Source organism: Harmonia axyridis, chromosome 3 (genome assembly GCF_914767665.1).
Source record: "Harmonia axyridis chromosome 3, icHarAxyr1.1, whole genome shotgun sequence".
NCBI classification, from domain to species: Eukaryota; Metazoa; Arthropoda; class Insecta; order Coleoptera; family Coccinellidae; genus Harmonia; species Harmonia axyridis.
Window position 1 is genome coordinate 21,785,227 of NC_059503.1, and position 14,633 is coordinate 21,799,859.

Here is a 14,633-nt window from a genome sequence, read left to right on the forward strand (position 1 = left end):
GAGTACAATAATATAATAATGAAAAATAACCATGAAATATGTGTGAAACTGAGATATTACCGATCCATTTTGTTCTACAAGGTATGGCAGAATCAACGGATTTGCCACAGAATTAGACAAATATTAAGTATTCTGAAATGAGTTATGTAGGTACATCGTAGAGTGATTCTAATTTCTTTCAGAATTTTCTAGTTTTTTATCTTGGTTATTTGTATATGTTGCTCTACAACATACAATCTCAACTCGTATGCAAAGATCTCAAACTCGTAATGGATATCACAACTAAATATCTCCGATATGGATGACATTTTTCAAAAAGTGATAACGGAATGCTTTTCGACAAATCTGCGGCTAAAAAGTTGCGTTGAAAAATAAATGATGTTCCATTTAAAAAACACAAACTTTGCTTTATATCTCTAAAACGGTAATTAATTTGTATGATCTGTTATGAGTATCATATAAACCATAAAAACTTATATATTTCGAACAGAAACCAAGATAAACTGAAATATTTGAAACAGTCATTTTGCAGAAACGCCCTGTAACCCGAGAACGAATCAAGATATTTATGATCTACTTTCTGATATCTTATTATTTCGAAATAAGAGATCGAGGGTCCTTGGAGATTTTTTCTTATAGTTTTCGGGATGCTTTCAGTTAGCATCGAATTTGGGACACCCTGTACAACGATCTACTCTTGTGACGATATTTCATAGATCATATACATAATTTGGTTTGTTTACTGACATTTTTGAGCAGTCGATCCCTCAACACATCGCTCTATCATTTTGTCACTACGTCTGTAGTGTTTAAATTTTGTGCCACGAATGGTCTTAACTATGAGGAATTCGTTTTCAAATTCGATTATGTGCGTCCATTAATGAATATGTCAATTCTCGAAGGAAAAAAAATAGAAACCTCAAGTTTCAGTTGATGGTCAAAATCGTAGTAATTTGTTTTCTTTATAAATTCAAAACTATCAATTTGATCGAACTGGAACTTCTAATGTAGAAAAGAACTAATAATTTCATTCCCTATACAAATAAAACTGATCACATCATAGGAAATACACACCATAGAAAATTCAAGAGAAATTTTGGAAAATAAACACCTAATATTTCCGTAACAATATACCTATCTGTTCGGGTCGAAATTTTGTGAGTAAACCTAAAATTCAATAACAGTTTCAAGCTTCGTGCACAGTTTTGTATTGATAGCGTCATTAGAACCATAGAAAATGCAAGCAAAATATAGAAAAAATTAGAAAAGCACTGGCCCGAAATTAGGAGATTTTGAGCGCTCGTTCATTCACATGTCTTTGGACAACTCCTGCTAAATATTGATTAAAAATTTAAACATTGATATGATTTCTCTCGCACCATCTTTTAAATGACGTTTAATGTGGCCTAATCAATGTTTACACTAAACAGTAAAATTAAGACGTTTATCTTCCCGATTAATCTGACCAGGGTTATGCGCAACTCAAAACGTCGAAACATGACTTATTACATAACCATAAACATTATTTCTCTATGGACATCACCTGATATTATCACATTGTGTGTTTCTTGTTTGGTGTTGTGAGGAATTTTAAAATTGTAATATGGATTCAGATTCAGATTCAGATTGTGAATTATCATTTAATGACAATTTATAATAATAATTTATAATTTATGTTAACTTTGCCACCACAAGAGCAGAACAAATTATAACTGAAAATTGAAATTCCTGATTTCTCTATGATAACCGTCGAGATTTTGCAATGTTGCCACATATATCCCTGTTTAGCTAAACATCAGTAATTATCAAACGGTGCAGTCGGTAGAAATTATAAACATCGGTTAATACTAAAAATTGATTATGCAAACAATGTTTATTTTTTGAATGGTGCAATTGGCCCTTAAGAAAGGTTTTAAGTAATGATTTTAAGTGATGAACAAACGCGCAAGAAGCTCCCTATTTCAGGTAGTCTTACCGTTATTCTCAATCATCAGATCATCCATAAAAATATCAATCAATAATATGATTCTATATTCATCTCAATATATTCCATATATACCTTGCATACATCAAACATGGCAATGAACGATTTCAAATAGACAATAGAGAATACGAATCCGCAATGATGTATCGTTGACATACTTTTCCTTGGAACAATTTGGTTTGAAAGTGGAACAATAAATTCACAAATTATTGGTTTCTATAGTTACAGAGTGTGAACAATATTCTAGACCGTATATTATAGACGTTCACTCATGTTTCATTTTAATTGCTGTATCTATTTCGAACATTTCACTGCCTATTATATCGACTCAAAGAAGAAACTGATAGAACATAAATGCTGTTCCTAAATTGGAGGTTCAAAGTAAAATAAAAGATTTTTTGGTAATTTTTGAAGAAAATAGTCCCATGAACCTGGATCCTCAAACGCTTTGTTTTCCAGACACAGGGTTTTTCTTGTAGTATTACTTTTTTGTGATGATTATACCAGTTTATCGAATCTTCATCAATCTTCGCTACAGATTGGGTTAATATGTAAGTACCAAGATTAATAATTAATTTATTCATCAAAGCTTACTAAATGGATCTTTATAATAATTTGGATATTCCTTAGGATTAGTGAAGAATTGAAAATTTTCCTCGATACAAAACTACAAGAAACCAAAAAGTTTTGTACTGGACCGAACTTGTAGCTAAAAAGACTAGTTGACTACAACCCCCATAAATAGCCCAAATTTTAAATACTGAACACAATATTTTCGAACACAAATTCCCAACTTTATTATTTTATAAAAATTTCATTTAAATTTCAGAATAAAATTATTTCTTAAAAATTATGGATTTTTGTATTTCCGTTCAACAAATGGGTAAACCAAAACCGAATTTATAATAACTATCTGCAATGAAATATCGTAATTCAACATATCATTTGTTTATCCAATTTGATATGAACTAACAAATGCAGAAAGCCACAATCAGTCTGAATAAATAATAGAATATTGCGGAGTGCAATTTCTTTGATTGCAATTTCCAGAGACTATATTCACCTGTTACCGTAATAAGAGAGCTGCAAACAATCGATAAACAATCCAGGATTTCCATACGAAGAAATGCTTAGATTAACTCAACATTTTCACCATACAATTTTAAACGATACTGACGAAAGCAATATGCAAGACAGTATTTTTAGATAACAAAATTACTCGACAATTAATAGACAATTTCTTCAGTTAATAAAAAAACTTTGATGATGAATATATGTTATTATTATTAATAGTTCATGAATAAGTATGTGTGTTTTATTTTAATCATTTTGAGGAGTATAATTGTATTATATAGAATCCATAATCCGAATGAAAACACTGTGTATTTAAAAAAAAAATAATTATTTTTCGTTCTAAATTGTTTCAAAAGATATAAGAAATTAACAATAAATCCGTTATAAACCCAAAATTCGAATGTAATTTGCAAATATAAAAATATTACTTTCAGTATAATCGTATTGCAATTGTTTAATCAATCCAATTCACACCCTAAATTTCAATTCTATCGTTTTGTGATCATGGAAATATTGCGTAATTTTTTTGATATTCTTCTAGAACTTTTTATGGTTCTGGTTACGCGACCAACATGAAATTTTGTGCTCAACTTAAAATTTTGCTGTTTTGAAATTAATAGGAAAACAAAATTTTGAACGAAACGCAGTCGAGTTATGCCATTAACGAACTCAACTGCGACATTAGAGATCCGAAATTACCCTGAAATTTTCAAGTTTCCTCGTATGTTTACTACTGGCTAAAAGGACATTCTTGAATTCGTCCAAAAATTTGTCATCAGTGAGTTGAATCTTATCGTTCGAGACAATTCCTTGCTAAAAAATTGAAAAATTATGGACATTGTTACAAAATGAAACAGCGATATTCATGTTGTGATTTCTTCATATTCTTTGATATAGGTGGAAACAAGAAATCAAAGTGTAAATTTTTTTTGTAAGGGAGTGACATCAAGAATTCAAGTACTACTGGCGTTGCAAGATTCGTGTTTGTTGATAGGTTTACCTATTTGTACACAAAGTCAAACCCTAGTCGGATTCCGATAAATAAGACATGGCCTTAGAAATAGTTTACGTCAACAGCTGTGTCGAAAGTTATTGTTAACATTTTCGGGCTAGTGACTTAGGTTTCAAAATACCATTACTCTGAGGACATAAAGGTCTTACCCTGCCATAAAACTCAATTATGAGAATTCGTCTTCTTGTGTCACAATACAATGTCGGAGAACTTCTGCACATTTCTCCAAACCAGTTCCGATGGACTGAACTCGTTCTCAGAGTCATAATTCAATGAGTAAAAGGAATTCACACAGAAATACTTCAAGAATATGAATTTTTGACTTCATCTTGCAGCCTTATGCAAAGAAAATCAAACTAGACGAATTATGTTGTCGTTTGCCATGCTGCAAATCGGAATCATTATCAGATGTCCCATCTATAACTTTGAGCGATTGTGCCTATAGTTTTTCCCAAATGCTAGACCTCTATACAGTTATATGGTCCTCAAGGGCAAAATCGGCGCATGAATGACGACCGCTAAAAAGCTACTGACTTTACTTCAGTGCTCATTTCATTTTTTTGGTGTAAGCCTATTCCCTTATGAGTGAGGCAGTAAGCCTCTGAAATTATCTAATTAAATAAATTATGATTGAAAGCCACGTTCTGAAAGTTTTTCAATTCCAAAATTGATTGATGAAAAGTGCTAAAATTTATGTTAACTTTGCAACCACAAGAGCAGAGAACATTGAAATTCCTGATTTCTGAGAAATCAGGAAGAGAAGGAAAATTTGATATTTTTTTTCTTTCTCCCCCCCAAGGCTTATGTCTGGGTACGCCACTGGCTCAGACATAAGCTTTGGGGGATAAAGAAAAAAAATTTCAAATTTTCCTTCTCTTGAAAAAGTTTTCCAAAGATGTTTGCTTACTCATAATAAGATTGTGATAATGAAAGTTGTTACATATAATGTATATTACTCCTGGGGGGGATATATCCCCCTTATCCCCCCCTTGGGTACGCCACTAGATTTCTCTATGATCACCGTCGAGATTTTGCAATGTTGCCAAACATATCTCCTGATTATCTAAACCTTGGTAATTATCAAACATCGATTAATACTGAACATTGATTATGGAAACAATGTTTATTTTTTGAATGGTGCAATTGGCCCTTAGAAACAAAGATATGCATAATTCTTATTAGAATTATCTATGTTCTTTTAGCACGTGACTTTTCCACAGTGATTTTCTGAAATCGATCAAATTTTCATCTTTTGTAAACTTTTTTTTCAGTAAATGTCTTTTCCCATTTAATTTCGTTCGTAACTGATGTAATTGCTTGGCTTATAAAATATTTCAATACATTTTTCTACATATCATTCCAAATACAATAAGCTGCCTTTCATCTTTGTAAGTTGTAATTCTACACAAATAAATCAAAAACGAAATTAGGTAACAAATAATAAATGCACGAATATCCATTGATTGAAGAAAAATATTCAAAATTCTCGGAAAAAGCTGAAAATAGATGTTCATAATACACAAATATTTTTCGTTTCAAAACAAGTATTCCAAATGAGAGTTGAATATTTTTTTTGAACGAGAAACCTTCAACTATCTTCGAAAGCAACGGAATCTCAAGGACGTGTCGAACAATATTGTACCCCATTTCCGAGTAGTGTTTTCAGGTAGGTAGAATTTTGACTGATTTCAGAATATTTCTTCACTGAAAAATATGATTCAGATAAGGACATTATATTAGGTCTAAAGCAAAAATCTTTTACAAATTCCTTAAAATTTCATTCGACAAAAATGTAACTGTTTTTGATTTTCTCTTCAACCAACCGTCATTTTTCTTTTATTGCGAAATACTTGAAGAGAAGTGAAATGTGTAAAGTCGGTTTGAGATAATACTACAAAGGTTGGAGTAACAAGTAACTGGTAGCAATACCTACATTTTACCTGCTTGTTAATGGTGTTGTATTAAAGGTATTATTCAGAACAATGCAAATATAGTGACGTTAACATCTTCAGCCATCATCATGTAGATGTGTTGCTTCGTTATTTCCAATGATAATCCTTTGAAGTATTTCCAAAATATAATTTTCAAGCCTTGAAATGTTCACAGTATAGGTACGTCTCAGTGAAGAATATGAAAATTTAATAAAAATATTTATTGATTCCTCAATGATTTAAAATCTTCAAGAAAAGTACCCCAATTTGGCATATTACAAAACAATTTGAACTTTCAAGTTTTTAAGGAAATGTTGGTAGTTCACGGCAGATATTTTTTAAATCTCACACAGACTAAATCGTAAGTTTTGGAAATTTCTGTAGAAAGAGACTACACATTGTACAAACAGCAGAAGGTAATTTGAACAAAAAATTGGACTCTAATATGATAATAGCAAAGGTCTGTTGCAGCTGCATTTTTCTAACAAAAATTATGTTGTTTTTTGTGTTGACAGTTGAGTATGGATACAATGTATAAATAATGGAGTTCATTGCGTTCAAAAATTCAGTTATGAATTTGCAGAATTAGTCTGTAAGGCCATTCCCAAACAGACATTACGAAAGGTAGACATATTACTAAGAAATATATCAATACATATATTCATTCCTTCTGCTCGAAAAAATCGAAGAGTCCACTGTTTTTTCTGTATTTCACTACTCGAACATCCAATGAATATGAATTTCCCATCTAAACAAATTCAACATTTATTTGTTGAGGTTTTCGGTGACTAGATCATACCTACTTCCTGTCATATTAATTGACTCTAGTCAAGGTTATATAATTGTTAATAAACAAACGTTCCCATTCTATTAACATTCGCAGATATTAGCGAAATCGAAATGAGGTGAAGTTCAAAATGTTTCGTAAACAAAACTTTGCGAGGTATTCAAGTCATGGACACATCAACTGTTTGGAAAAAATAATTGGGAAATGAGGAAGAGACGAGACAGGTTATTGTAATGATTTTGTATATGAAATTGTTGATAGTTATATTCTAATTTCGTCAATAAATCGACGATTTAATTCGTTATCAAGACCTATATTGATAAACAAACTTATCATCATTCGTCTCCAACTTGATTGAATTAAATTGAATACCTACTTATATACTAGTGAAATAAATTAAAGGATCAAAATAAAATTCGAAATTTTTAGCGGTTTTTCAAATGGCTGTATTTTCCATAACAATGGTCGTATCTCAATTTGAAAAAAAGCTTTTCGAAGCTTGAAGTTTATAGTTTAGAGATCTCATGATGACAAAATTTTTCAAGCAACGTGTATCGCTCAATCCTAATGAATACAGTGTCTAAAATTTCTGCGAAATTTTTTCAGTTTTCATTTTTGGCCTACAGACTTGGAATTTTTTTTTCCAACTTAACCACTATACGGATGATATAACTTGTTCATTCAGCTTCAATATCCTCTTTTCAAAATTTCGATACGAGCATTTCTCTCTGAAATATTGAACTTTGAATTGAAAAGGACCTTTTTGTCTTTAACCATCAATATCTCACCAATCAATGTTTGCACAGAAAATGTAGGGGATGTTTTGAAATCTTGAATGAATTCTCTACAAGAAGTAGCTATGCTATTTTCGGAAAAAAAACTGCTTCGTTCTCTACATTAATTTGAAAAGTTGATAAAAAAGGGCTTTTGGAGGTTTTTTGGATAATCAAGCGCTGAATTGAAAATATCGAAAAAACCATCAATGTTGAGTGTGCGTTTTACAGCTCAATATCACCACAAAAATCCCAGAGAATTTCAATTCAATCCATGGAGCGGTTTTTTTGTTTCATTCGATCGAATTTTCAAAGAAATGGCCGAAGTAATATTGTATTCACACTTCTTATTTGAATTCCCTCAGAGTAATAAACATAGATAGAGAGAGCATATGTCATTTTCAGGCAGCAAATTTTGTCCACAACAAGAACTATCAAATTTGACATGAAGCGCGCGGAAATGAAAATATATCAGTGACACGATATTTCACTCAATTCGCGAGTTTCTCCACAAAGAACGCATTTCTTAATTAACGTTTCATATTAACTCAAGATATGTGTATCGAAATAAATACCAAAATATATCAAAAATTCAAAAAACGAACTTGCATATTTAATCGGGAATTACTCAAATAAATATATTTCATTCAATATAATAAACATGCATTCTTAACGAAATAGTAAAATTTTTTATTTGAATATATATTACAATCCTCCAACGAAATCTAACCATGTTGGGGACATGAAAAAATTGCGTATACTTCCTCTATATTCCAATTTGAACTTTTTAGCATGATATATTGTACTTTTGAATGCAAGCCTAAAGGGTGATATTTTTTCTTGATAGTGCCCGCAAATCAGAACAATGTAAAAAGGAACTTTTTGATTTCTTATTGTTTTGTTGTATGTTCTACAAATTTCGAAAAAAAAATTGGAACTATTCTCTAGTAATCCTCACTAAAATTCAAATTATTATTAAGTTTCAGTTTGTAAGCTGTGTTAAGTAAATTAATTATAAGTTTTGGTAATTACTTTTCAAACAAGCTATAGCGAAGATTGAAAAAGATTCGATAAAATAATCATTGCAAAAAAGTAGGAAGAAATCTCTGATTTTCCTTTGTACCTCCAATATAGGAACATCCTATATATGGAATATTTATTCAAATGTTAGTGCATAATTTTGTTGATGGTATTGTCAAATCTAGGAACTTTTATGTTTACAGTTCTTTGGTATCCAAGGGCGTACTAGGTGTATAAATGAACGAGCGCTCAAAAGCCCCTGACACCAAGTCAGTGCTTCTCTCAATTTTTTGCCTTCTATACATACCAATTAATTTTTGTTTTTCCTCAAAATAGTGAACTTTCGCAAATTTATCGGGTAGCCTACTTTTCGAATCCATGTCCAAATCATTATGTAGCCCATCTAAGCTAATAATTATTGATAGTCATTTCATCACAGCCGTTACATAATTTCGAATAAACCGAAGGAAATCTGCATTAATACGAGACGTGCGAAATAACAATGACAAATAACAAATTTTATTATTATATTCATGGCCAACCTTGATACGTAAGCGTCATCGAGAATCATAAGAGTGTGCATTTTATTTGTGGCATATTTCGGATACACAAATTCGAACTTTGTTCTATGAGGAAAGCAATTGTTGTCATTAAGTATTCTACCTGAAATTGTTGTCTGTTCATTTTGATGAATTTTTGGTTTTAATTTTTTTTGACGGCTCGACAAGCTTGTTGACCCTGGAAAGGAGGTATACTAAATTCTGAAGGGCATAGAAAGATTTAATGAATATGGATTTAATCTTAGAAGGTGCCTTGAACATAGAGAAAATATATTTGAAATTGATAAATTTTTACTATAATAACGAGAACAGAAGTAGAGATAATTTATTTGACTTGTGATAATCAACTTTAAATAGGGTATAATATAATAATCTACATAGAATTGAGGATTAAAAATGAGGAATGGGGGTAATTTTGAAGGAAAGTAGAAAGATTATTGGTTTATTTCATGGAAAAATTTCCGTTCTTCGTCTTTGAGAGAATTCTGAAATTTTATATTTTGGAAATCATGGGGTAGGGGTTGTTACCCCCAGTACCCCCCCCCCATTGCTACACCCTTGTTGTAGATACATATTAATCAGCAAAGTATTAATTACATTTCCTGCTTAGGCAGCAAAATGATTATTCTCAACGGAAATAAAATATTTCATAAGTTGTCCAACTATAATTATTATGATCATATATATTCCATAGCTACCAACCATTACAGAAATTGCGATTTCAATCAAATTTTCTTCCTATCCATCACAAGAGGAAAAATAAAAAGATTGTGGGAATTGTAATAATGCAGCAAAGTAGATTGACTACTGATTTAGCTGATTTCCCATGATGACAATCACCCTGTTTTTAGATGATATTCAAAATAAAACACTGAAAGTACATACCCTATAAAGAGCAGTTATTTTGTTTTGAATTGACCAAAACGAACATCAGTTGCGAATATCCTGTACTGAATTCGTAATATCCCTCACACCAAAGCGAAAAAATTGCATCATTCGACAAAGATCTACCTTAATTACCTATAGGTGCTCTTGGCAAAGAACGAAACTGTACTCAAATACCTAAATTGGAAATGTATACATACCAAATCAGATATGTACACATCATCAAAAAAGAAGAAACACTCTTTTTGCGTAGTGGAAGATAGTTCACGTAAAAAAACTTTTATATATAAATACTCAATATGTTTGTTCAATAAAGAACGTATTTCAACATAAAAAAACGAAGAAATGTATTCACAAAATCAAGATAAGGCAACCATAATAGAAATTTCATACAATGATGTGATGATACATTGATACATATTTGTTGGTTCGTCGACAATGCTGTGTTGGTGGATGTAGCTATTTCAAAACACTTGAAGCTTTCCAATTGCTTTTGTAATCGGATGGCTGCAGAAGTAATGGAAATTATGCTACTTACAGATATTTTCGATGCACTTTCTTCCAAGTTTAGAAACTCAAATTCCATGATCACCTGTGCAATCCTCATCTTAACTTCAATTTGCCTCTTAGGTGAAAAAGTTCTAACCGTTGATGCGTGACCTAAAAAAACTGCATCAATTGCATCATGCTCTTTCTTTCTTTTTCCCTCAAAATAAGCGATCATTTCCTGTACAGAAGTGGATGGCTCGAACTTCCGTTTTTTTATTCCTTTTTTACAGGATGAAGTATCATTCGTAGGAGCAACTTTAGGGTTAGTTTGAGATATTGATGGTGTGGAACTTGAGCTTGATTCGAATATTTTATATTTCTGTTCAATAGAATGCTGCCTCACATTATCAGGTTCAGCTATTTCCAGAATTCCTGTGTTAGATTCTTCTGAGAGGATTTCGCTCACATTTGAACTAGTTTTTGTGAAGCTCAAAAATGGTCTGAATCCTTCCATTTGATCCGCCCAAATCCATTTTTTTTTTAAATTGGTCGCTTGACCTGTTGTTATCTTGTGGCCTCTGATATATTTTGCATAGCTATCTCTTAGATTCCGCCACTTTTTCTTAACTGCTTCTCCTGAAAATATATTGTTTCAGATATCTGGCTATTGGGAATACACTCTACAAGATTAGCCTAAGTTTGAAGTTGATTTTTTAACTGTAAGTGCTATTGTTAACGAAGTCTGTGAAGTTGCATGTAAAAGTTTGCAAGATACATATTTTCCCGAATAATGGAAAAAAATCTGAAAAAGGCTTCAGATATTCTTGGCACTTGCCAAATTGTATAGGCAGCATAGACGAGAAACATGTTACTGATAAAAAATGTTGGTATTATTGGAACAAATTCTTAATAGTATTATAAGCAATTGTTGGTCCGGAATTTAAATTTATTTCAATCGATATTGAAGGTTTTGGTAAAAATATTAATGGTGGAATATTTTAATTTTCCAAGATAAGAAGAAGATTCGAAGCAAATGTAACGAACCAAACGTCTCCCAGAAAGAAATGAACCTTCTCCTCATGTCACAATCGGAGACAAAGCATTGGCCTTAAAACCATCTATGCTGAGGCTTTTCCCTTACAAACAGAGCGAAGCTGATATTCGTAAAGAAAACTCTAAAAGGAGACTTTGTGAGCCAAGAAGGGTAATGGAAAAAGCCTTTGGTATATTTGTTCAAAGATGAAGAATTTTCTACGGACCGATTAAAACAAAAGTTGATACAAGCAACATGTATTCTACATAATTTCTTAATAACGAAAAAATCTGATAATGGATTGATCGAATTTTTACAACCTAAACACAAAGCTCTTCAGAATTTCCCAAACGTTCCAGGGAGAGTAGCAAGAATTCTCTCAACGAGATAAATTTGTAACTTTTTTTGATATATATATAATGAAATATAACAGAATAATAGTCTCCTTCATATGTAATTTCGTTTGTAAAGAAATGAGGATATTCTAAAACAAGTTGCAGAATGGGATCCTATTCAAACAAGAATGCGAAATTCGAAAACAAGCGGCGAAGGAGCAAATTTTAGAACGTTGGAATAGCCTTTTGCAACGAGTATCAGACGATATTTTCTCTATTTCAGTCAAGTTTTGTGAAATATTGTCGAAATTCAATAAAAAATTCAAATTATACAACCCAGTGACTTTTGTATTGTATCTTGGCAGTTGGTGTGACTGTTACGAAAATTGACAGATTACGTAATTTGAATTGTAAGTTTGGAATTTTGATGTATTTTTGATTACGCATTGAATTCGTGAATTATATCTGAAGGAATCGATTTAACATCACCAGAATTAAGAGAAATTGCGAATAATGCTGCAAATCATTTCACAACATTCAAAATATATTATATTGACAATTGACGTATGTTGTAATTTGATAGGATCTGAAGTCAGTGTAGCCAACGAGCAAACCGAAAATATAACTGAAAACAATGCTGTAATGAGTTCATTACAGCACTGCTTTTAGTATTGTAATGAACTCATTATGATACTGAAATAGAGAAATTGTTTTACTCACCATCTTCACAAATTTCTTTTCCTATTTCATCCCAAATCTTATCTTTTTTGCGAATATTTTTGTAATCTTCATGAGAAAGATCATATAAGATGGGGTGCTTCCGAACCAACTCGATAATCTTTTGCATTTCGATGCGAGGTGTACGTATTGCCGGTTCGGATTCACTGCAGATACTGATAAAAGGCATACACAAACAAACGCGGCAAAATCGCATCGCCTTAGTGACGGGAATTCGTTCCGCATATCCTTCGCGGAATTCGTAGTACAAGAGCTACTAATTATGTATTGAAAATTGGCTGATATAGCCAGATGAAAACTGATATTGACATTGTAAAATTTGACATTTTTTGTCTTATAGGTAATTATATCATAACAAAATCTTTTAACGGCTGTAACAATGCTACGCTCAGTAAACTAATAAAATATTATGTGCGACCTATTCTGGAATATGCAGGACCAGCGTGGTGGCCTTCATCTCGAGCGGACGCAGCTCTTCTGGAGTCGGTTCAACGGTGGGTAACTCGATTTCCTTATGGACCCATTAGACCCTCTTATGAAGAAAGACTGCAACTCTTCAGTTTGCCAAACTTTGAAGACAGGAGAACAAGAGGCGATATCATTTTTACCTTCAAAGCCCTTCGCAATCATTTTGACGACGATATCCGTCGCTTGTTTTCCAGAAACCACAATCACCTAAGCTTAGGAGAGAAAAGTTCCGCACGCCTCAGAGTCAGCAGTTCCTCACAAATAGGGTGTTCCACTTATGGAACAGTCTACCGAGTGATCTTGTAGATGCAACCTCCACCAACGCCTTCAAGAATGGATATGACCGATGGATTACCCAACCTCGAGAATAATACGTCCAAATTTTTTTGTCATTGTAAACCATAATTTTTGCTTTGAGTTATATTTAGTTTCCGAATGTTATTTTTTTTAAGTTTGAGTTTATAGGTATTTGTACATCTACTCTTACTGAAACAATAATAATAATAATAATTATAACGTTTTGACGTATTAGGCCAATTGAAAAGTCCCCGGTCTGATGCACAGATGGAGGTGCTAGTATTGAATCCATATGATTTTCATTTAGTACCAACCTTCAAACGATACGTCTCAAAATTTGACAGCAGTCCGACCATTAGTTTGTGATAAAATATTGCTTTTTGAAGGAAAAAAATACAGTTTAAGCAAAATCTTGGCTTGATGAAGAGTTTCCGGAGTCTGCACTAAGAAAATCAACCATCATTGATTGGTATGCTTCAAACGTGGTGAAATGAGCACCGAAGACGACGAACGCAATAGACGCCCAAAAGAGGCTGTCACGACGAAAAAAGTTCACAAAATAATTTTGAATGGCTGTAAAGTGAAGTTGATCGAGATAGCAGACATTGTGAAGATATCATCTGAACGAGTACATCATAACATTCGCGAATATTTGTACATGAGAAAACTGTGTGAAAAATGGGTGCCACGTGAGCTCACAATCGATCCAAAGGAACAACGTCTTAATGATTCTGAGCAGTGGTTGGAGCTGTGCAATAAACCTGAATTTTTGCGTCGATATGTGACAATAGATGAAAGATGGCTCCGTCATTTCACTCATCATTACAGTCAGCTGAGTGGACTGCACACGAGGAACCGAATTTAAAGCGAGAAAAACACAACAGTCAACTGGCAAGGTTATGGGCTATGGCATCAGTATTCTGGGATGCGCAAGGTATAATATTCATTGATTACCTCCCAAAGGGTCAGACCTTCAAGAACGATTATTATGTAGCATTATTGGGTTGTTTTAAGGATAAAATCTTTAAAAAACGGCCCCATTTGAAGAAAAGAAGGTGCTGTTTCGGCAAGACAATGCGCCGTGTCACAAATCAAGGAAAACAATGGCAAAATTGCATGAATTGGGCTTCGAATTGTTTCTGCATCCACCGTATTCGACAGATCTAGCCCCCAGTGACTCTTTCCTGATCTCAGACCTCAAAAGAATGCTCGCTGGAAAGAAATTTAGCGCCAATGAAGAGATGATC

General features: G+C 32.6%; 1 protein-coding gene across 1 annotated transcript in view; it reads right to left on the reverse strand.

Moving 5' to 3' along the window:
• The window catches only part of LOC123675627 (transcription factor Adf-1-like), a 46,092-nt gene extending 33,278 nt beyond the window's left edge, over nucleotides 1-12,814 (reverse strand). Inside the window, exons 1-2 of the mRNA XM_045611063.1 lie at nucleotides 12,604-12,814; nucleotides 10,565-11,151 (exon numbers count right to left, since the gene is read on the reverse strand). Of these exons, the coding sequence (XP_045467019.1) occupies nucleotides 10,565-11,151; nucleotides 12,604-12,790 (774 nt within the window). The 5' untranslated portion in view covers nucleotides 12,791-12,814. The remainder of the gene's footprint in view (nucleotides 1-10,564; nucleotides 11,152-12,603) is intronic.
• Nucleotides 12,815-14,633: the final 1,819 nt, after the last annotated feature.